Source organism: Cinclus cinclus, chromosome 18, assembly GCF_963662255.1.
Source record: "Cinclus cinclus chromosome 18, bCinCin1.1, whole genome shotgun sequence".
Taxonomy (NCBI): Eukaryota; Metazoa; Chordata; class Aves; order Passeriformes; family Cinclidae; genus Cinclus; species Cinclus cinclus.
In genome coordinates, this window is record NC_085063.1 from 10,211,856 (window position 1) to 10,232,502 (window position 20,647).

A 20,647-nucleotide genomic window follows, 5' to 3' on the forward strand; every position below is an offset into this window, starting at 1 on the left:
GAGGCGCTGCCTTGCTGTATCTGAAAGAGATAAGCAAACTCCTTTATGGAAATAAATAATTTAAATGATGGTTATCTCAGTCCACAACAAAAGGACTCGTGACTTACTTAAAGATCATGAACGAGCAGGCGGAGAAGCCCTGTTCAGGCATGGTTCAGGTGATGCTGTGGCCGATTGAAGCCTAGAAGCAGGAACGGCACAACTTCAGGGGAGCAAAGGACGGAGGAGCTCCCGCACAGCCTGAGCAAGGTCGTGCATCGTCCCTGGGAAAGGTACCAGAGCTGCTGGGCTGCACCAAAACTCGCAGGTGCAGGGCAGACACCTCCTGCCCACTACTCCTGCAGCAAGAAACCTCTAAATCCTTGGTGGAATTAAGTCTTTAGCAGACGGAAATTTAGGTAATTCAAATATCCTTCTTTCAACATGAATCCCTTGGGAGGTTCCTGATGAACAGTTTGCTACATAAATCAAGAGGCATAACACTATTATTGAGCTGAAGCTTTGAGAGTAAAATAGCAAAAAGGTTCCTTACACACCAAAGACAACTCCAGTAGAGGAGGTTGCTGAAAAAGCAAAAACCTTCAAGTTATACTTTATCCTTTGCTTTGGTATTTCTTCCTAGGAAAAAAAGAGATCTTCCCCAAAAGGCCTGTGACATAGTCAGGCACAGCCAGAGACCTGCAGCATACAGAGAGCACAAATACAACGAGCTTAGCTGCAAGTAGAGACTGAGGGGAACCACGTGTAGTAACTACCTTAGCTTTCATTTTATTGTAGGCTTTCCTCCCTTCACTCAGGCAGGAAATGAAACTAAGTATTGGTATTCACTTTGCTACTGTCCCCTTTTCCAGAAGAGGGAGCCAAGTCATGGCGAATTGCAGCCAAAATTGTAAACCACTGCTCACTGTATTTTGTTGTTTTTTTTTTTTAATTGTATGTTTGGAGTTCAGTTAACTCAAGGCAGGAGGGGAGATGAGCTCTGATGTAACTACAGAAGTGAAATCCATGTAATAAGCTCAATAAAGAACTGAAGAAACCTTGGACATGGTAGAATAACCACAGACCCAGAAAACTTTTGAACTCATAGCTAGGTATGAGGGATCCTGTGTTCAGTCCCACTGCTGAAAAGTGCAAACACTTCAAACACTGACACTGCAACAATGAATCATACTTTTAGTGGGTGAGCAATCAATTTGGAAATTAAGCACAAGTTTACATTATTTTTGTACTCTTTGGTTCCTCTCCTTGTCCTGCTCAGTGCCACCTCTTCAATTAGGAGCTTGACTAATCTGCCTCTCAGATAAAAAGCTACTTTCACTGTCCAAACCAGCTGCAGTTGAAAGTGTTTTGAGTGCAACATCCATCATTCACATAGAGAAGTTTAGAGTAAATACACAAACATCATTCCTTTCACTGCTGTACGATTTTCTATAAGTAAGCCTCCCACCAAGCTGATTAAATGACAAATGAGATCAGCTCAGAGGACAGGTGGTGACTAAAAGAAATAGTCTTACTCAAGAACACAACCTCCTCTCATTTTTCCTGTGTTCATCTTAACCTGTCAAAAGATTAAACCAAACAAAAGATTTTTTGGGTTAATATTTGACCAGACATTTAGCATCCCTGCAGTTTATCCATGTTTATTCAACAATGGTTGAATTATTTGAAGATTTTACAAGTTAAACATAGATTAGGATCAAATCCTGAAAGGGTGTGAAAGGAGCAATAGGCTCATACATTCCATGAAGGACAATTGTTATCTCCTGAAGGAACAGTGACCGAAGCTTCAAAGCTTCCTAACCCAGAGCAGTTTCAATGCAACTTCTCCACACAATAAAGAAAACACACGTGTGTTTCTACTGCTAACTAATCCAATTTGGCAAAATTACTAGGAGGTAATACACTGAAAAAAAAAAAAACCAACCCAAATTATCAGAGAATTTGGCAAATTGAGCCTGCCTGCTTGTAAATGAACATGCAGCAATTTTCATCCAGGTGAGATAAGGTAGCAGGGTATTGTTGGAATCCTCATGTAACTATTGCTGGAATCATGTTGTAAGCCTCATGAAGAGCATGGCAGAACACGCAGGGATTCCTGGTCTGAGGAAAGCATCAACATGCAGCCCAGCAGTGGTTTGACCAACTTTGTGTTTAACTTAATCAGGCAAAGGCAGGAGGGGAGCAGAAAGGAACACGAATAGTTGGTAGCACCTCGAGGTGCCCATGGAGGAGAACAAATCCTTCCGAGGCTGCCATTCATGAGCTTTGTGTTCTGTCTCTGCTCAGCTGAGCACACCCAGCACCGGGCAGGGCTGGGGACACCATCTCACACAAAAGCTACAAACCCTCCTCGTCCCTTTTTGTTAGGGACAGCACAGCAGAAACAATTCCTGACATGGCATCGCTTCTGGAGGGAAGAGAGAGCTACAGTGCAGGTCAGAACCTGTAGCCTCGAGGCAGATATAGGGCAAATAGGACTCCACATCCTGTTCCATTCTGGCTCTCAAGGATGCTCCCAGCCATGGCTGACAGCAGCAGCCCCATCTCCCGTGAAGACACAACACACAGGCATCCAACTCCATTTAATGAGCTTTGTAACCCACTTGGACACAAGGTGGTTTGAAATAAGTCCAACAATACTCAGCTAGTCAAGGATTTTTTTTAAGTAATGCCTTTAAGGTTATACTCAAGCATACAAAGCATAAATTTTACAAATTAAAAACAATAAAATCACCCTGGAATAATGTAGTGGCTTTTCCTGTATTTACAAGGAGTGGAAAGGAGGCAGAATTCTTTTCAACTTTTAATACGGGTGGAAGAAGCTGAAAGTGTTTCAATGAAATCATCTTAAAGAGAGAGAGGTACTTCACCTGGCTTAAAGGTGTAATAGTTTGCCTTTTCAAAAGCCTTGAGAGGAAATGCTTTACTCAAAATTCTGCTGTTAAGTTTCCGTGCAGCAGCCTCTGCTCTTCCAGCTATATAAAATTAAACAGTTCAGTAAATATTTCTCAAAAGCACCACCACAATTTCATCTTCAGGAAAGTCTGCGAACCCCCACCCTTCTGGAATCCCTCCTTTGTACAACAGAAGCAGCCACAGCTCAGCTTAGATTTGACAGGCAGAAACAAAACACGGGAACAGCAAACACAGTTACAGGGAGGTGATGGCTCTGGGAAAAGGAGGGAGATTTGCAGCCTAATCAAAACACACTTGCTATGCAGTCTTTCTGCAGAGGTGTAAGACAGGATGTTTTACAATCCAGCTTCTCCACATCCATAGCATGAATGAAAAAATTTTATTTGCTTTCACCAAAGGCAAGGCTGGGGGAGGATGAGTGCACCACCTCTAATGATCAGACCTGTCTGCCAACGTTGGGTTTGGAACAAATCTTCTTACAAAAATTATTTTCATATTGTTCTAAATTCAGTGGAACAAAATATGTATTTTTACACTAAAGCAAACTGGTCAAAGTGGCATTTAATAGTATTTGTTAAAGTGGTTATCTAACAAAAATGGGTTAACAAAAGCCCATTCATTAGTAGTCACCAAATAAGACACTTTTCATGCATATGACAAAAATTATTTTGTGTACTGAGACATCTGTTTACTGTGTACAATATTTCCATAAATTATAATATGTTTCACAGCCCCTACCATTCAAGAATATTTCAAACAGATTATATATTATATTTGTATATGCAAACTATTTTATATACACTAATATAAAGATCCTTAGAAGTACCAATATCACTACCTTTATGCTTTCTCTAAAATGCATAGCTTTCGAGTATCTTCTTGCAGTTACCAAAAACTTTACAGATTAAAGCTGCTTATCAATGTGGCATGTTCATAAAAACAAAGTGAAATAGTTCTAGACTAACTTTATATTAAACCCCTTAAAAAACGTGTTCATTTTTTAATGGAAAACAATAACCTAGTGGAAATTCAAGTAATCTATGCTCAATCATTGCCCAAATACTCTATGGAATTAAGGTAGCGTTCTAGGAGGACAGAGAACTTCTCACCCAGGGTTGTAATACTGCATTTCTCATGGAGAAAAATGCTCATCATGCCACAAAACCGCACCACTTTCCACTTCACCTGGGAGAAGCTTTACAGGAGATTCAACAACACAAGTGTCAGAACAGAGAGAAAAAGCCGATCAGTTCTACATGAAGAAATTAGAGCTATTCCAGTTTTGTTTCTGCAGTTTGTTATTAAACAGTTACATTTACCATACAGTTTCTCACAAACTAAAAGTTATACATGGTTTTTAGACATCAACCGACTTCAAAAAGAAAAAAAAATTAAAAAACCCCAAAACAACCAAACCCACAACTGTTAAAAGTTTGGTGTTAGAATAACCAGCCTGGGTGAAGGAAAGCCAGACTGCTGCTGTAGCTGGGGGGCTACTGATTGTTTGTTATATATAAACTTGAAGCCCTCCCTACCACAAATGCCTCGAAGTGGAGAACAGAACGATCAGTAAGAAATGGGAACAAACGATTTTGTTACATCCATCATCTCTCGCTTAACCTTGGCGCTCTGCATCTCTCACAGCTGCTTAACAATGGCTTCCACCCCAAAAATAGCTACACAAGTAAACAGTGTTCACAGTAATGCAATCAGTAACAGGTTTTGTTAGTTCCCCAAAGCCAGGTGTATCTGCAAAGCTTTATACAGTTTAATGCGTTAAGTATTCCAGTAAAATTAAGTGAAAACTAAGTTTCATTCTACAGGGTAAAACCTACCATACAAGACTAGATTATGTACAGTATGGGATTGCTGTGACAACTACCAGTGTCTCATGATGTTAAACTCTTTCACTCATCAGCTTGCTCTGGCAAAACTTGATCTACAGACCTAAAAATCTAGAGATAGATTTGGCAAGATTAGTGCATCCTATCACTGGGTATAAACCAGTGTGCAGTGCTGCAATCACACAACCAGAACATCCCATACCCAGAAGATTACAATTTGTTGACTTGAAAGTCTGGACTTCACATTAAAACTATCGTTCTAACTGGAGTGAGGACAGTCAGTAAACAAATACAGATGAGGATGAACTGCATCCCTTCAGAAAGGTATGGAAGAAGTGAGAAAATGCAAATTTCTGGTTTTAGACAGCCCTGCTTTGCTTAGCTCAAGGCATAAAAACAGCCCAAGTAGCTTTAAAACTACAATTCTTATTCAGCAAGCATGAAGGCAGATCCTGCACAAGATGGTACATCAGAGGCTTCAACAAGCATCTCTCCCCACCACTTGATTTCCTAACACAAGTCTTTCAGCTTACAGACATCCAGTGGCCTTCAAAGCTGTAGCAACCACCTGGAATCGCTGCAAATTTAACATAGGGAGGAAAAGTCCCCTGTTAAAAAAAAAAAACTTCAAATGCCTTTGGGGCCATTTTGGTCATTTGTGAATATTAAGAAAAAACCTATTTCCATCAGTACTCCTCCTGAAAAGATGGGTCACTGATCCATTATGAACATAGCTCTCACCATATAAAGCACCAAGAAGTCAGAAACAAGGAAGAAAAAAAAAAAAAAAAAAAAAAAAACAAAAACAAAACCCAAAACGAAATTCTTAAATTATGATTTACAAGTTTGTACACTATTTCCTAAGCAAAAAGTTGACCTTACTGCAAAGTTTATAGATGAAAACTTGACCAGTTACTTTTAAGGGGAATGTATATCTGGCTATAACTTAAAGGTAGAAAATATTCACTGTTCTATATACACATTTCAAACAGGAGACAGTTAAACTGAACAGTTGCCAATATAACTCCATATTAACTCACTGGCCACTAAACCAGGCATCAGCAGCCAATTAGAAAGCTTGAATTCTGTACTTTTAAAAATGCTATTTTTCCTGTCCTGTTTAATTGTTTTTTTAAAAATGTATTATAGTGCATAGCCTAAGTCAGACTTCCAAAGAGACACAGCGCCTTTCAATGCAGTTTTTGCAGCATTTAAAAGGGACTTTTCTCCCTTCAAATTAGATGTTCATTGAAAAATCTGAATTGAGTGCTGTACTGTAGTAAAAATATTTCAGTCACAGACTGATATAAATGTATACTGTGCAGTACTAAGATTTTTTGATGTCCATCTGCACACATTTTACTTGGGCTCTTCAATCGTCCCCTTGCTGAGGTCTGTCATTTTGGGGTATTTCACTTTCTTCTGGTCCAGCTCATTCTGAGCCCACAGTAGTAGTTTCAGTAATTTTGCCAACTTGGGTGTTGATTCACGATTTTCATAGTCTAGAACAGCTTGATTAACCTCACTCCATACCTGGAAAAGAAAAACTGGGGTTCAATGACAGTTTTCATATGATTAACACTGCTAAAGTCACACAGACATGGGAAGATCACACCTAGTATGCTAATTCCTCAGAAAGGGCCAGGACAGAGCTCCACAGACTACAGGCCTAGAAGAAGCAAGGAAGAGAGCCAAGTAGCTGAATACATTTGGAATACATTAACACCATTTTTAAAAACCTTGCTCAAGAAACACTTATGTTCTTTTGCGTATCACTACACAAGTTTTTTCTGAGCGTTTAAAAAATATTTAGATTTTATTTTCATAACATACATATAAAAGACATCAGTTCCCTTTGAGAAAGGACTACCTTCTGTCGCTGCATCATGTTCAGCAAGTCTCCAAATGGTGATTCTTCGGGATTATCAAAGGCAAGCAGAGCCAGCGTGCGCTCCATTTCTGTCAGGCATTCCCTGCTCTCCTCCCCCTGTTCTGCTAATTGGGTCTGAGCAAATTCCAGAGCTGCCTCTGTCTCACGCTGCCGAATCAGTTCAATCAAGTGCTGTTGCTACACACGAAAGACACAGCAATATTAGCCCAACAAATGAACAAATCTCCACTATTTCAAGCCTGGAAGATTCAGACACTGGCGTGTAATTTGAGACACACGCTAATCTGTAATTTGACAGTTTTAGGTCAATTCATCTCGATGTGTGAGACAAGGAGCACCAATTTGGCTGCAAAATCTACTGAGAAAGGGAACTTGGTGCTTCTGAGTAACAGGGTTTGAGAAGATGGGTTACTGGTAACTCACAGGCCACTGCTGCCCTTACAACTTTTCATGTTAATAACTGGATATGGTGGCTCCTGCACCATGCCACAAAGTTTCCTACTGGTACAAAAAAAAAATGCCAAGAACACCCACAATTGCATCCATGTTCAGTCACAAACTTCCCAACATAACCTTAATTTCTTCACTTTTCCCATTCTCTCATCAAACTCTTAAGACAAATAGAAAAGTCTGCCACTTGTCCTCACCTGCAAATGAAAGTAGAGATATCTGTTGGTATCCAGCAGCTCTGGATGGAGGCTGTTTATCAATGCAATGGCTTCCTGGATCTGTCCTTTCAAGATCATCTCACGGATTTTTATTCTTTCATCCAGAGTCTCTAAATCCACACTGGGTTCAATTCCAGACTCCATCCGAAATTTCTCTGCTGCTTCTTTAAAGCCCTCTGAAATAGGGACATTTTACTCATAGAATGTATTGTATTAAACACTTTAGAAGAAAACCTATCAGCTTAAATGAAAGTATTTGAGTGTTGCTTGTAAAATTTGGGAATTTAAAGATTAACCCAAAATTGTGAAAAATTCTTCTCTATATAAGAAGCCATTTATCCAATAGGCATCTAAGAGTAAATGCTTAATTAATTCTGAACTCATGTATGCTCACTCTCCAGGGAAGCAATTTGTAGTCCAATACCACTTAATATCAAAGCCTGTTTTATACTTAAATGAAGCACTGTGCTTATTGCAAAACGAGATTGTGAAAGTCACATTTTCAAGTGGGTGGCTTTGCTTCGCCCTCCAGCTCCAGATCTGTTCACACAGATCCAGCAGTTTTTCTGAGAAGAAAATAGACAAGAAAAAATAATTTTGCTTTCTTGTGTAGTATTTAAGTTTATAACAGCTCTTTTAAATCCCACGTCTTGTGTTCATAGATGCAAAACTGATTTACACCACCCGGTAAGATGCTCTTCTTTCAACCCAGAGGCTTCACCTACGCTCAGTGTAAACAGGGGTGTAGATGGATACAAGCACCTCCGCCCTAGCACAGCTTCCTGGGATGGCATGCACCTAATTACCAGCAACAATTCCTGAGGGCTTTGGGTTGTTCCAAGTATAAAGCTAGGGCATGTGCAGAAGGGGTTAATATTCTGGTCTCAAATTATTTTGACAACAGTGCCCTTTCAGAGTTTATCTTTCTGCCCAGTTAAAAATTTGCTACTGATAGTTCTTGCAGCTTTCAGACTGTTATTTAACAACAGCAACTTATCTTCAGCTGTTTCAATGGCACAAAAAAGGACATCACGAAGAAGCAGGTCATGTTTACAGCACTGCAGAAAACACTTTGTTTTCTCTATCATTTTGCTGAAGAGCTCACGCTCATAAATATCATCTGTACTCCATGAGAACTGCTCAGTCTCTGATTCTTTGTCGGTCTGCAGCTAAGAGAACACCAGAGCAGTTGGGCTTTGCTGAACAGAAGCCAAAAGCAATCACAAAGTTCTCACAGCCCTTAATTCCACTCCATCCAGTTCCATATTCTACCCCAAACTGATTTAGCATGTGACACATATTAGGAGCCTCCAGGCATCACCACCCCTTTTTACCTGTGACAAGGTAGTTCATGATAAGGCGGTTCATGTCTGCTCTCTGGATATGTAAGTTATTAAGCTTTTCCATCCATTCATCTTTTGTGATTTCATCAGGTTTTTCTGCATAACTCATCCTGGACTCCAACTACAAAAGAAAAGCATCTAATTTAACATGACCCAAGAAGAAATAAGTTTAATGTGTGTAAGAATTGTGTTCTTGCCATCTTTAAAGCTTTTTCTGAGCTCCTTTAAAATAATAACCCAAAACTGACCTTTTTATCTTAAACCAGAGTTTTGCATTTTTTACTCCTCTTTTCTGCACTCTTCCATATCTACTTGCCAGGCTCTAAAGCTGCTTTCAGAAATCTCAGAACAAAAAATTCAAATACCATCTTGTTGTACTTACTTTTAAATCCACTCCATATAAATCTTGCATAGAATTTACACACGACATGCAGCATCACAGTGTGAAACCAGCATATCAAGAGTTTGACAGCCAGCCAGAAAGACTATGACAAACATTTATAGCAATGCCTGCATAAACAATATCTGCTTTGAATATTCACCAAAACTTCGGACAGCTCCCTATATTGCACAGCTACAAAAACTGCCCATGATATATTACCCAGCTCAAAGCTCAGCTTCGCTGACCCCAAAAGTTCTCCTGTCAGCGCTACTAGAACGTTATCTCCACTATTTTTCTAGATATTTTTGCTCGGATCGGCGGGCAAAGCATTTCACTATAGCCGCATTTAATGATATTCACCTCCAAGTCACGACCACGGGGGCAGGGAAAAGGGAGGACAGGCGGCCACAACAACAGCAACAGGCACCGCCACCCCGTCAGACAACACGAGCGGCAGCGCGACTCCTCATCGCGAGCCGCTTCCAACAGGTTCTCCCTTCTCTAAGCCGCGACCGAAGCCGCCCCGCACCCGGCAACTCCGACAGCGGAAGCACGATCCGCCCGGGCCCCGATCGCTCCCGGCACCGCGTTCCGCCGCCCGCAACCGCGCTGAGGGAACGGGGCTCCCGCCACCCCGCGCGGACGCTGGGGCCCGGCCCGGCCCGTGTCGCTACGGACCCGGCTTCCCCGGCCCGGCGCGGGCCGCACAGGCGCTGGGCCCCGGGAGGGCTGGGCCCCGCTCGCCACAGGGCCGGCGCCTCCGCAGCAGTCGCGGCGGGCGAGCGCCGTCCGGGCCGACGGGTCCGGGTCAGGGTGAGGGCCCCGCTCCCGCCGCGCCCCGAGGCCGGCGCGGCCCCCCCGCCGCCATCTTACCGCGCGCGCCCGGGGCCGCTCCGACGCACGAACGCGGGGCCTCCGCCGCCTTCGCCGGGCCGCAGGCGCGCGGGTCTCGCGAGAGCTGCGCTCGCGGCCAATCAGCGCGCGGGGAGCGGGCGAGAGCTCGCGACCGCGGAGCGGAGCCGGGGCAGAGCGGAGGCGGCGGGGCCGGCCATGGCGGCCGCGGGGCCCTGAGGGACGTGCCCTTTATCCCCCTCCTCCTGCCCTGCGCGCCCGCTCCGCGCTCGGCTCACGGCACTGAGCGCCGGCCTCGCCGAGAGCAGTTGAGGCGGAGGCTGATCCGGGCCGTGCTCGGCGCGAGGGGCGCAGGAACCGCCGTGTGAGGCGGCGACTCCGGCTCGTGCGCGGACACAGCGGGATCGGTGCGAGCAGCGGTTGTCGGGAGCTGCGGCCCCGCCGTCTGCCAGGGAAACGGGCGGGGCACAGCCTGCGATGTCCCTGTGCGGCCCCGGCAGTTTCCACCTGCGTTGAGCGGCTGGGCTGGGAACTGCCCTGGCTGAGGACTGATGGTCTCTGCCAAAACACGTAGTGGTTGCTGAGGCGTTGATGAACCCGCTCCGGGGTTTGTAGGTCAGTGCAGAAAAGGCAGGAACGCAATGGTGCCAAAATAGGTTCTTGCACCCGGTGAACAAGAAGCCAATCTACACGCAGAGTCAAGGTATTTGATTTATTTACAATTCTGCGCAGAAACGGGTGATGCATGGCAAATCCACAGAGGCAGCATACCGACTATCACAATATCTTACTATTTATACATTTTCGCAAATGAATTAGTGTTCATTGGCTACAAGTTGATTAAGCCGTATGCTCAGTCTTTCGGGTCCATCAGTGGTCACGATTTGCCCCTGCCCTAATTACCTTTAACCCAGTTGGAGCTGATTTCAGAACAATTGCTGAATTGGCTTGCTTTATTAGTGTCTTCCTCACCTTGGAGTTCTGTCAGATGGCCTTGTGGCCCATGAATTCTGTGTTCTTTGTGTTCACTATCATCGGTACGTCCTTCTTACCAAGCTTTAACTTCCCCAAAACTTCAAAGAACGTCCTCCCTTCTGAAAATTTTACATATTCCACATTTTGCAACAAAACCTGTATTTGTACATTTAAAAGGAGAACAGGCTTAAAATGTACACTTTCCTGCGTGAAATGCTGCAAATGATACTCCTCAGGAAAATGTCATTTCACTCTGACAAGTGGGGAATGTGGACACGATTGTGCACTTTTCGCTCTTGACTTTATAACTGCAATAAAGCCCAGGCTCCAAAACTCACTTTCATTACAATTCTACTTACATTGAAACAGAAGAAAACCTACAATGTAATAAATAATTTATTAGAACCATAGAGTATCCCGAGTTGGAAGAGACACACAAAGAACAAAGTCTTAAGTCCTGATTCTATGCAGAATACCATGGCCAGCTGCATTTCATCAGGAACCACAGTGGTAGGAAAAGGAAGAATAGTTTCAAACAGAGGGGCAAGGATACCTTCTACTGGACGAGGTTGCTCCAAGTGCAGTCCAGCCTGAACTGGAACACTGCCAGGGATGAAAAACTTGATCCATGTCTTTTTTCCCCCCCTACTAATGCTCCGACTGCAATGAAAATTCTGCATGTTTAGGGAATTGAGCAATATCTTAAGTAATAAATTATACTTATTTTATACACTTGGGAGATCCAAAGATGTGCAACAATGCAGAGGAAAAAGTTTTCTATATAATTCTCTCTTTTCCTGGCACCAAATACTGACTTCTGTTAAAAATCTTCGTAATTCTCCCAAAAGTTGGAAAAAACCTTTCATTATTGCTCAGGGAAAACCTTGCAGGATACTGCTGTGACTCACAAGTTGGATTAAAATGCATGACTACTTTGCTCTTGGGAAATTATCCCAAAATACAGTTTCCACATCCCACAGTCCTATGAGAATGTTACTGTGATGAGGGCAGTAGTATCATGGAAAGTTGGATTTTTGGGGGGAAAGATGACAACATTGGGATTAACAGAAACCTATAATAACTGTAAGTGCAGTTTATAGATTTTTTACATGAATTACAATATGTTAAATCCTAATTTCAAAGGGGTGTTTTGATGACTAATATTTGGAGTTACATGGAGTGAATCCCAAACCAAAGTCACTAATTCCAGGAGAAGGCACAAAAATGCTTATATTGAAGGGAAGGAATACCTAGAATTGGAGAGGGAGAAAAGTCTGCAAGTCTGCTGTGCCTGCTGGTAAAGAAGTTGTTTACTTTGTTTATGTGAATGTGATTAACCCTCGTTGAAGTATTTCTCTGTGTTCATCTAGTCTTTTTGGAAAATAAGTATCAGGAGCCTTGGAGAATTAAGAATCCTGAAGAGGCATTACCTTGACACCTGACGTGTCTGTTTTGTGATGTGCAGAGCTCTGAAGACAGAGGCCTTTTTCCACTAAAAAAAAGGTAAAGTTGGAGCAGAGCCAACAGAAGCTAGTCTCTTCTGACTTAAATGTATTAATTATCTTTTAAATACAACAAAATCACTAGAGACTGAGGAGGGAAAAGGATTTGCTCACTTGCTCTCATCTGTGCTCTTTTCATGGGCTGACTCTTCAGTTTTCCCTGGCTGCTGTAGTTGGCTCACTCAGAGCAATCATTGACGGAGATCTGAAGGAAGGAATGGACATAAAATAAGTGTTGCATTTATATTTAAGGGTTGTGCATCTTCAAACAGTGGTTAAGGGGAAGGTGACATCCCAGATCTGGGGACACTGCCACACAGCAGTGATGTCTTAGTGTCTGTCACAAGGTTTTATGGGTCTCATGTAACAACCCTTGTGTGAGACACTACAAATATAAGTGAAGCCAATTTTAGAAACCCAAAGTAAAAAAAGAAAAAAAAATTAAAAACAAACAAACATTAATTTGGGAAGCCCAAGGCATAAATAAGATATGTCAGCTGCAGAGGAAAGTCAGTGCACTGACCACCCAAAACGTTTTGGAAGGAAGTAGAAAGAAGTTTTAAGGAGAGTTAGTGCTGAGGGATTTGTGGGTATCTCAGCCTAAGCTTCTCTGGTGTCCAAGGAGGAGAGATAAGTAAGGTGCTTACTAGACTTATTTTAGAAGCTGATTTATGTTTTTTAATCCCTGCTCAGATTTCCCAGCGGAGTTTTAATTTCAAACTAGTTACAAATTGCCAGTATCTTACAGGAGAGAGGGCCTAAAGGGAAACAAAACTCACATTATAACCAAAAAAGATCCCCCTGCTTTGCTGCCAGGATGATGTAGATTCAGACCAATAGCCCAGGAGTAAATTTCCCAAATTAAAACAAATTAGGCTGTAACAGGAAAAGAATTAGGAAGACAACGAGGCAGGGAAAGAACTGAAGTGCTGCTGATGAAGGTGACCCATGTTTAATCAGCAAAGATAGATCCTCTGACTGGCTTTAACAAAAAGGTATAGGAGGTTTTGTGGTTGAAAGTGTAGTGTGCTCAGGTGGCACTCACTGGGGGTGCAGATTGCTTCACCATTACGTTAAAGTGCCTTGTACTAAATGTGTGTAAGAGGAATTTAATACCTGTTTCACTGCTGGATTCCCTATGGCAGACATCCCCCATTCACTGCTGTTGTGCAATACCTTGTTTTGTGTGTTCCCTCTCTACCGGTGTGTAATTCCTGTGTTTGAGTACTCCCTAGATGCTAAATTTATCCATTAAAAGCATGTTATTAGCTTTTCCCAGAGCATAAATCACAGTGCAGCTTGATCTACCTAAGTATTTCTCTTCCATGTGATTTCATTTATTGCAGCTCTGTAGTTGCAGAACAAAATCTGAATTTCTGCTTGCCTGGAATTGCAGTGTCTTGTACTTTTGCACAGGAATCTGTTGTGGCTTTTTTACCTCTTGGTGTTCCTGGGTGAAGTATTAAAACTAGCCAGTTTTACAGCTGGAAAAAGAGGCTGACTATGGTAATAGCAGGTTTTCCAACATTATCTTAGCTTTTGCCACCAGAAGTCTCATGAATAGACTCCTAAAAGATGTAATCAAATTACTTGAAAGAATTCTGTAATTCTGCAGAATTATTCCTAGATAGTTTTTTTTCCCCCTTCACGTTTTCATTCCTTAATCTCAGTAAACACTGTATCTATCTGGAATCCACCTGAAACCTGTTTTATCAACCCATGAAGAAAAGTGTGCAGGATTAAAGAGCCAAACCTCACACTTCTAAATGTCTTAAAGGCTGTTCAGGTGCCCAGGTCAGGAGTCTCTGTATGGTGTTAGGGGTGTTCTGTACCCCTTGGGATCCCTCAGTGATATTTTTGAGGGCAGATGTCCCAAAAAGTGACAGAAGGAATTCAACACATAAGTGGCATTTAATTCTCTGCAGCTATTTGTAGCAGCCTGGATCCTGCAGTGGTCTTTCAGTAGCTTAATCATCGATTAAGGATGTTTCCTGTGGAGGCTCCAATGTGTTGGATGGGCAAATTCAGAGAACGTTCCACTCTCTGCACTCCGTAACTCTTAACTCAGAGCCAGAGGAAGGCATTACAGCAACAATTTACCAAACAGTGCGAACAGAACAGAAAAAGCAACCAAGTCCCAGTGGAGCGCGCACAGGTGGGGAGCACAGCTGCTGTGAACAGGTGGCTGTGAAGCAGCAGCCCGGCTCCTCTGCCATGTTCCTCCGGTGCTCGTCCTACCTCACGAATCACGGCTAAAGCTGCCGTTCCCGGTATCAGCCCTGATTTGCGAGCGGAGAAACGGGAGCGGGCTTGAGAGAGCCCCAAGGGACCTAGGGAATAAGCGCAGAACAGGCACAGCGGCCGCCATGGCGCTGAGGGAGCCGCGTAAGGAGCGGCCGACCACGGACCATGGCCCTGAGGGCCGCGGCCCCGGCTCTCCCGCGCAGCTACCGCCGAGTCCTCCGGGCGCCCCGCGCCAAGGGCGGCGCTCTGGCCCCGCCGCCGCCATCTCGGTGTCGATGGTGGCGGGGGCGTGGCGACCCCGCCCAGCGCTGCCGCGGAGCGAGGAGGAAATGGCGGCGCGGCGCGGCTGAGACCTTTGGCGGCCGCGGCGAGAGCCCCTCTTCTCTGCTCGCGGTGAGTGCGGGAGGTGGGTGGTGGGGGTACCGAGGCGGGAGGAGAGTGGGAGTGGGGGCGCCGCTGCGGTAGGGAGGTCGCGGGAAAGGCGGCCCGGCCGCCTTGGGGCTCGCTATAAAATGGAGGCAGGCGGGCGGGCGGGCGGCCGGAGCGGCTCGAGTGTGGTGGGGGGGGGAAGCAGCGAGGTGCGAGCACGGCACGGACCGGCCCGGCCCGGTCCGGTCCGGAGGAGGAGGTGGCTCCGTGCTGGGCCCCGGAGGAATCCTTTGGCTCACGCCGCGGTGGGGCCGGAGCGGAACGGCCGCTCCCCGGGTGGAGCGGTCTGAAGGCGGCTCCTCCATCTTGGGGGGAGGAGAGGCCGGGTGTGCTCGGAGCCCATCGCCGTCATGGCCAAGCTGACCCCGGGAAGCTGCTTCGTGACGACACCACCGACTGCACCCACCGGCCCCGGGCCGGGGGCGGGGGAGCATCCTTGGGCTCCCAGAAACCCAACCGAGCCCAGCCAAAATCGTTCCGGGGCTTCGGTGTGGGGGGACGGGAACTTCCCTGCCTTGGAGAGATGTTGATTTTCTCTGGGCAAAGGAGGGGATCTCCTTATTGGTGAGTTAAACACAAGGAATTAAACTTTATAATATTTTGCTGACTGTATTGTATGGAGGAAAAAAAATCGTATATTTAGACAGTAGGAATTGTTGGCCGGTTTTAAATATTTGATAATTTACTTGCTAATTTCCTATCACTGCCACTAATGTACTTAAATGCTGTCTCTTGGAGGTGGTGATAATTTGGAGCTGTTTGTTTGGCTTGAAAAAAGCATTTTATTTAATGGCGACCAAATTTTGTTTCATGTAATTAAATAGTTTATGCCTTCGAGCAACAGCTTATATTTTAGTTATGGTTATGAAAATCTTACTGTCTTGTCCTTTTTTTACTTAGAAAGATCATTACTTTCTCACAATGTGTTACAAAATGAATGTGTATTGTGCTCGCCCTGCAGTTTTTATCTCCAATAGTGTGAAACAGTGTAACATGCTGCTTTTTTTTTTTTTTTTTTTTTTTTTTTTTTTTTTTTTTGCACGGGCTTTTATGGGTTTTCCTTCCAGGAACTTCGGGGAGAAAAAAAAAATGTTGATTCGTTTTATTTAACTCAGAAGAATGTATATGGGATTCCTAAATTCCCTGGGTTTTTTGTTTGGTTGGTTTTCCCCTGGATAATAGAGTTCACAGTTTTTTCAGAAATAGCTTTTTTCGATACTTAGTAATCACAGTCGTGTTTAACTAAACTTTTTTGTAGGGAAAATAAAACTGTATTTTGCCTTATTTTGTGATAACTTTTAACACTGTTTACTTTTTTTGTGTATTTCCCCTCAGTTTTCTTTTAAGAGGTAACTTGAATTAGTTTAGCTTCAACTGTCTTGGTGCTACTTCTACAAACAAATTTTTCCACCTGTATAAACAATTTGAATGCTGGTTAGTGTAAAATGATGTGTAGTTACTGTCTCCCAAGTGTACCATGTACTGTATTAATTGTAGTAGATATTTTGGGTTGTGATCCACTTTTATGTGTGCCAGCTGCTTGTTATCGTTCCTTGACATGTAGAACTTTCTATAGGAATAAATATAGATGTAAGCTTAAAATAGCTCTTCAGTTAGGCCTTAATTTTTTTCCCTTGACAGTTCCAGAAACATGTCACACATAAAGGTCTTTTAATGCACTGGGGTGAAAGACCAAAGGCTCGTGTTGGCCTTCAGCCTCCATTGAGACTGCTTGAGTCCAGTGATTAGAAAATAAAATAATTGGTGTTTTCAAGACCAGCATTTAAATAATTATTTTATAAAGTTTTTGTGTTGTTTGTTTCTTTAAGGGGTATTTTCCATTTGTATGCAAATGAGGGTCTTGCTGTGTTGCAAGTATGTATATAGTTCAAAAGTACATGCAGGTTTTAAAACTGCTGAAATATAAAATAATAATATAAACTAATATCTATTCACACAGTGATTCAGAGGGTGTTTTCATATAATTAGAAGATGGATTTTGAGTTAAAAGAGTAAATAACACCACAACCCTGGAACTCCCCAAAGCAATGCAAATAGAATCAAATCTAGGTTAGTTGATAAAATTAAATAAATATTTTTTCAGTGTCTAGTGGACTCCCAAAAGCCAGTGTTTGTTCTGCTTAATCCAGCTCCACTGCTTGCTAAGGTTTTTTTGGCAGTTGATCACATTATTTGTTCCTGGTTTAAGATAGTTATTGCCTTTATAGTTATAACTTAACAACTGTGGGATTTTAATTCTGTACAGCCTGAAACTTTAAGCTGGAGGTATTAATAGGAACAGGAAGAGCAAGGATTAAAGGGCTTGGGCTGAGACTTACATAAAACATAACTGATAGAAGTAGGAGCAGGGCCTGGACTGGGCAAGAGTGACATTAGATGGCTTTAGTTGACAGAACTGGAGTCTCTGCACCGGTTTTATTCTCTGGTGCTCTTTCTGCCTTGTGTCTCTTCTACCACAAGTAATAGGGCAGTGGTAGGAGATATAAGGCGAGGATTTTAATAGGAGTAAGATTTCTCCAGTTTATGCAAGAGCTGGTTCCTGTTTGTGTGTGGAATGACTGCTGGGCAGTTTTTATCTAAGGCAGCTTCTGAAATAAGTGGATATTTGCCAGATGTTATTGATGGTGGACTTAAGAGCATTGGTAGACTTTGAGGTTAAAAAGCTTAAATTTCAAATACACATGTTAAATGAGTATTATGTGTGTTCTCCCAGTAAATTCGAATCAAAACTGGAATCTCAACTGTGTTTACTGCATCCTTAATAACATAATCAGTGTGATGTAATTACTATGCTTCACCAAATTTGGAAGTTAATTTCTGTTTACTTCATTTAATGAAGCTTTTTTGATGAAATAAGAATAAAAATGATAGCTAGGTTATATTTTAGCTCACTTTTTACAAACTTAAGTAAGGGAAAAAATTGTATAACCACGTTTTTGTTTTCTTCAGCAGCTGTAGTGGTAGGGTCAGAAATGATAGATTATTTAAAAATCAACAAGATGTGGGATTGTGAAAAGTTAACCTTTAAGATTCTCTGATTTGGTTGTTGGATTCACAGCTGAATGTTCCGAACGACCCTGATAAAGAAATAATTTCCCTGGTGTCCCGGTGGAGGAGCACCAGAGGGTGTGAATTGCCTTCCCAAAGCAATATGTCCTGGGTAGTTGCTAAAGAGATCAAGTTGAGCAGCAGAAATTGAGGGTTAGGCTAATAAATAATGTGTATTTGCAAAATATTTTCATTCAAGATGCTGGAAAAGGAGTGCTGAAGATCCTGTGTATTAGTGATATCCCGGCAGTGTTTGTAATTGATACTTCTGTTGACTGAGCTTTCAGCCATGGCTTGTAAAACTGGCTTTTGCTGGAGCCTTTAGAAGGCCTCTTGTAAAAATGATCGTGCTTGGACTTTTGATCTAAGCATTTGACCACCTAAAGTTGTGTTTAGTGCTTCTTAATCTGTATTAAAGGGAAAAATGAAAACAGAAGAGCTCTCTACACTGCTTTGGTTCTGCTCACAGCTTTCCTTAATGGGCAACATCTGTTTGTTACCTGCTTTTTGTTCGTGCTGTTCAGACCCTGAAAGCTGAAGTAAACCTGACCCAAAACCTCACTTTTTTTGGGTTAAATTTGCATTGTTAGGACGAGTATGGGATTATTTTACTCAGAAGAATGTAAGTAAAGACTTCAGGACGTGTTGTAGGAGTAGTGAAATGCCAAATGCCAGTCTGTTACTAAGTCGGTGTCTGCCTACCCTACCCGTGGAGCTCTGACTAGAAAATAAAAATGACACGTATGTAATACTTTTCTTCCCTCTTAAAATTGATGCATTCGTAAATGCAGACAGCATTACAGTGGATGTGAATTTTGTTTCCCAAACATAGTTATGGGCTTGCATCTTGGAGGATGTGCACAGTGTGTGTTGTGTTAGGGGTTTCTGAAGTTCATCAGTGCTGTTGTCACAGTTCTGTCCCCAGCTTCTGACACACGGCTGTGCAAAGTCTCTCTTGCCTACCGAAGTCTTTCCTCCTACACCTACCTTAGAATCTCTTTGCCGATATAACCTCCAAGGAATTTGATTGAACTTTCAAAGCCTTTTCCCCCCCTGAGATGAACTGCTTCCCTGCTCGGAGGGGCCTGTGATAGAGCTGAGGTTACAGAGCCCACTGCACAGGGTGGTGCTCACATGCCCCACCCTGCAAACAGCACAGACAGGTAAAAGTACAGTTTTTCAGATGGGCCTGCTGCTCAAGTGCCTTGAGTATTTCTATGAGAAATTGCTATTTAGCTGAATTTTATGGTGAGAACTTCAGTCTGGCTCAAAAAAGCTCCTTTTGCTACTTGCCCAGAATAAAATGCCTGTAATGCCTGGTGCTGTTCTCATTCTGTCTATGACCTACTCAGAAGTCCTTCCCTTCTTCCCTTGACTGCTCAGGTCCTGTGTGCTGCAATCTGAAGTAAGAGGGTTTTAACATGAAAGACATCAAAATAAACTTCAGTGTGTGTGTGTGTGTGTTTTGCTTTGCATAAACCAGGGAGTTGCTCTTGTGGTTTTGCTTGGTGCTGTTCTGTTGTTCTGTGGAGTCTCTTGCTGTTTTTGCTCTCTAACTGCTGCTGGGCCCAGTCTGTGTGTGCTGCTAATCTGATACTCTGTTGCTGTGCACACACATGAAATTCCTCACTTCCAGGAGTCCCACATTCCCTGCGAAGGTGCAGGACTGCCGTTCTGTGCAGCACAGGTTTCCATCCTGTGAGGAGGCACTGGCCCTCCCTCCTGTGAGGCTTATGTAAGGTAAGTGAGCGGCCTGACAGGAGCCATGGAAAGCCTGGTGGTGTTTTAGTTTCAGACACAGCAGAGGGGTTTATAATGTGTTACTGAAGATGTCTTAATTTGGAAAGTTTAATATCTTATTGCAAGTAGAGACCAAGTGAGTGTTTCTTGTTGTTAAGGGAAGCTATTTTTTTTTAATAATCCATTTCCTTGTATTTTAAAAAAGTAAGCAGTTAAGCGTGTTTGCTCTGAGGTTTATTTTAAATTTAAACTCTCCACTATTTAAGTCTCTCATTTTTCATGACGTAAAAATCTAGAAGGAGATTAAAAACTTGTTTTTGCATCTTTGAAAATGAAAATTTGAAAAAGTAGTTAATAAATGTTTACATGTTAAATCTCATTATTTGATTGGTGTCAGCACTGTGTGTTGGTATGTGGTGTCATGTGAGTGTGCACTTAATGGACTCTCCTGTAGAGTGTTCATACCGTGAACATTTGAAAGAATTTTTCAGCACCAAACATAAAAAAGGCAGAAAGTCTGCAGTTCACAAAGCTACACTGAAATGTCCTGAGTGTCCTGAGTGCAGAGAGGTGGTAGCAGTGGGGGCTACTGAATAATTCATGGCACCGCATCATTGCGCCTCAGGGTCCTTCAGTACCTTCAAATGGTTCTTGAAAAAGCATCAGGGAGATTGAAGAAGGGGATCTCAACAGATGTGTAGAAACATCTGGATTAACTTTTTTCCTCACCTGCTCCTTCTGGTCAACTCAATGCATTGGTGTGCTCAGGTCTCCTCAGGGAGCTTTGCCCTC

General features: G+C 43.0%; 2 protein-coding genes across 6 annotated transcripts in view; one reads left to right on the forward strand and one right to left on the reverse strand.

Annotated features, from left to right (window-relative positions):
* Positions 1–3,276: 3,276 nt before the first annotated feature.
* Positions 3,277–9,954, reverse strand: GID8 (GID complex subunit 8 homolog). 2 transcript variants are annotated; one of them, XM_062505012.1, is made up of 5 exons: positions 9,918–9,954; positions 8,654–8,783; positions 7,299–7,495; positions 6,631–6,828; positions 3,277–6,293 (listed from the first exon to the last, which is right to left on the reverse strand). In XM_062505012.1, the coding sequence occupies exons 2-5, from the start codon at positions 8,769–8,771 to the stop codon at positions 6,120–6,122; spliced, it is 687 nt and encodes a 228-aa protein (XP_062360996.1). In that variant the 5' UTR covers positions 8,772–8,783; positions 9,918–9,954; the 3' UTR covers positions 3,277–6,119. The 2 variants fall into 2 exon arrangements, with proteins under 2 accessions (XP_062360996.1, XP_062360995.1); XM_062505011.1 differs by lacking the exon at positions 9,918–9,954 and adding an exon at positions 9,405–9,585.
* A 489-nt stretch (positions 9,955–10,443) lies between these two features.
* DIDO1 (death inducer-obliterator 1) overlaps positions 10,444–20,647 on the forward strand; it is a 52,535-nt gene continuing 42,331 nt past the window's right edge. For 2 of the 4 annotated variants that reach the window (XR_009933772.1, XM_062505019.1), the window contains exons 1-2: positions 10,444–10,599; positions 12,242–12,374. The gene's annotated coding sequence lies outside the window, so the exon portion shown is untranslated. Of the gene's footprint in view, positions 10,600–12,173; positions 12,375–14,933; positions 15,011–20,647 lie in introns of those variants that run through there. The other 2 variants (XM_062505020.1, XM_062505018.1) reach the window with 2 other exon arrangements.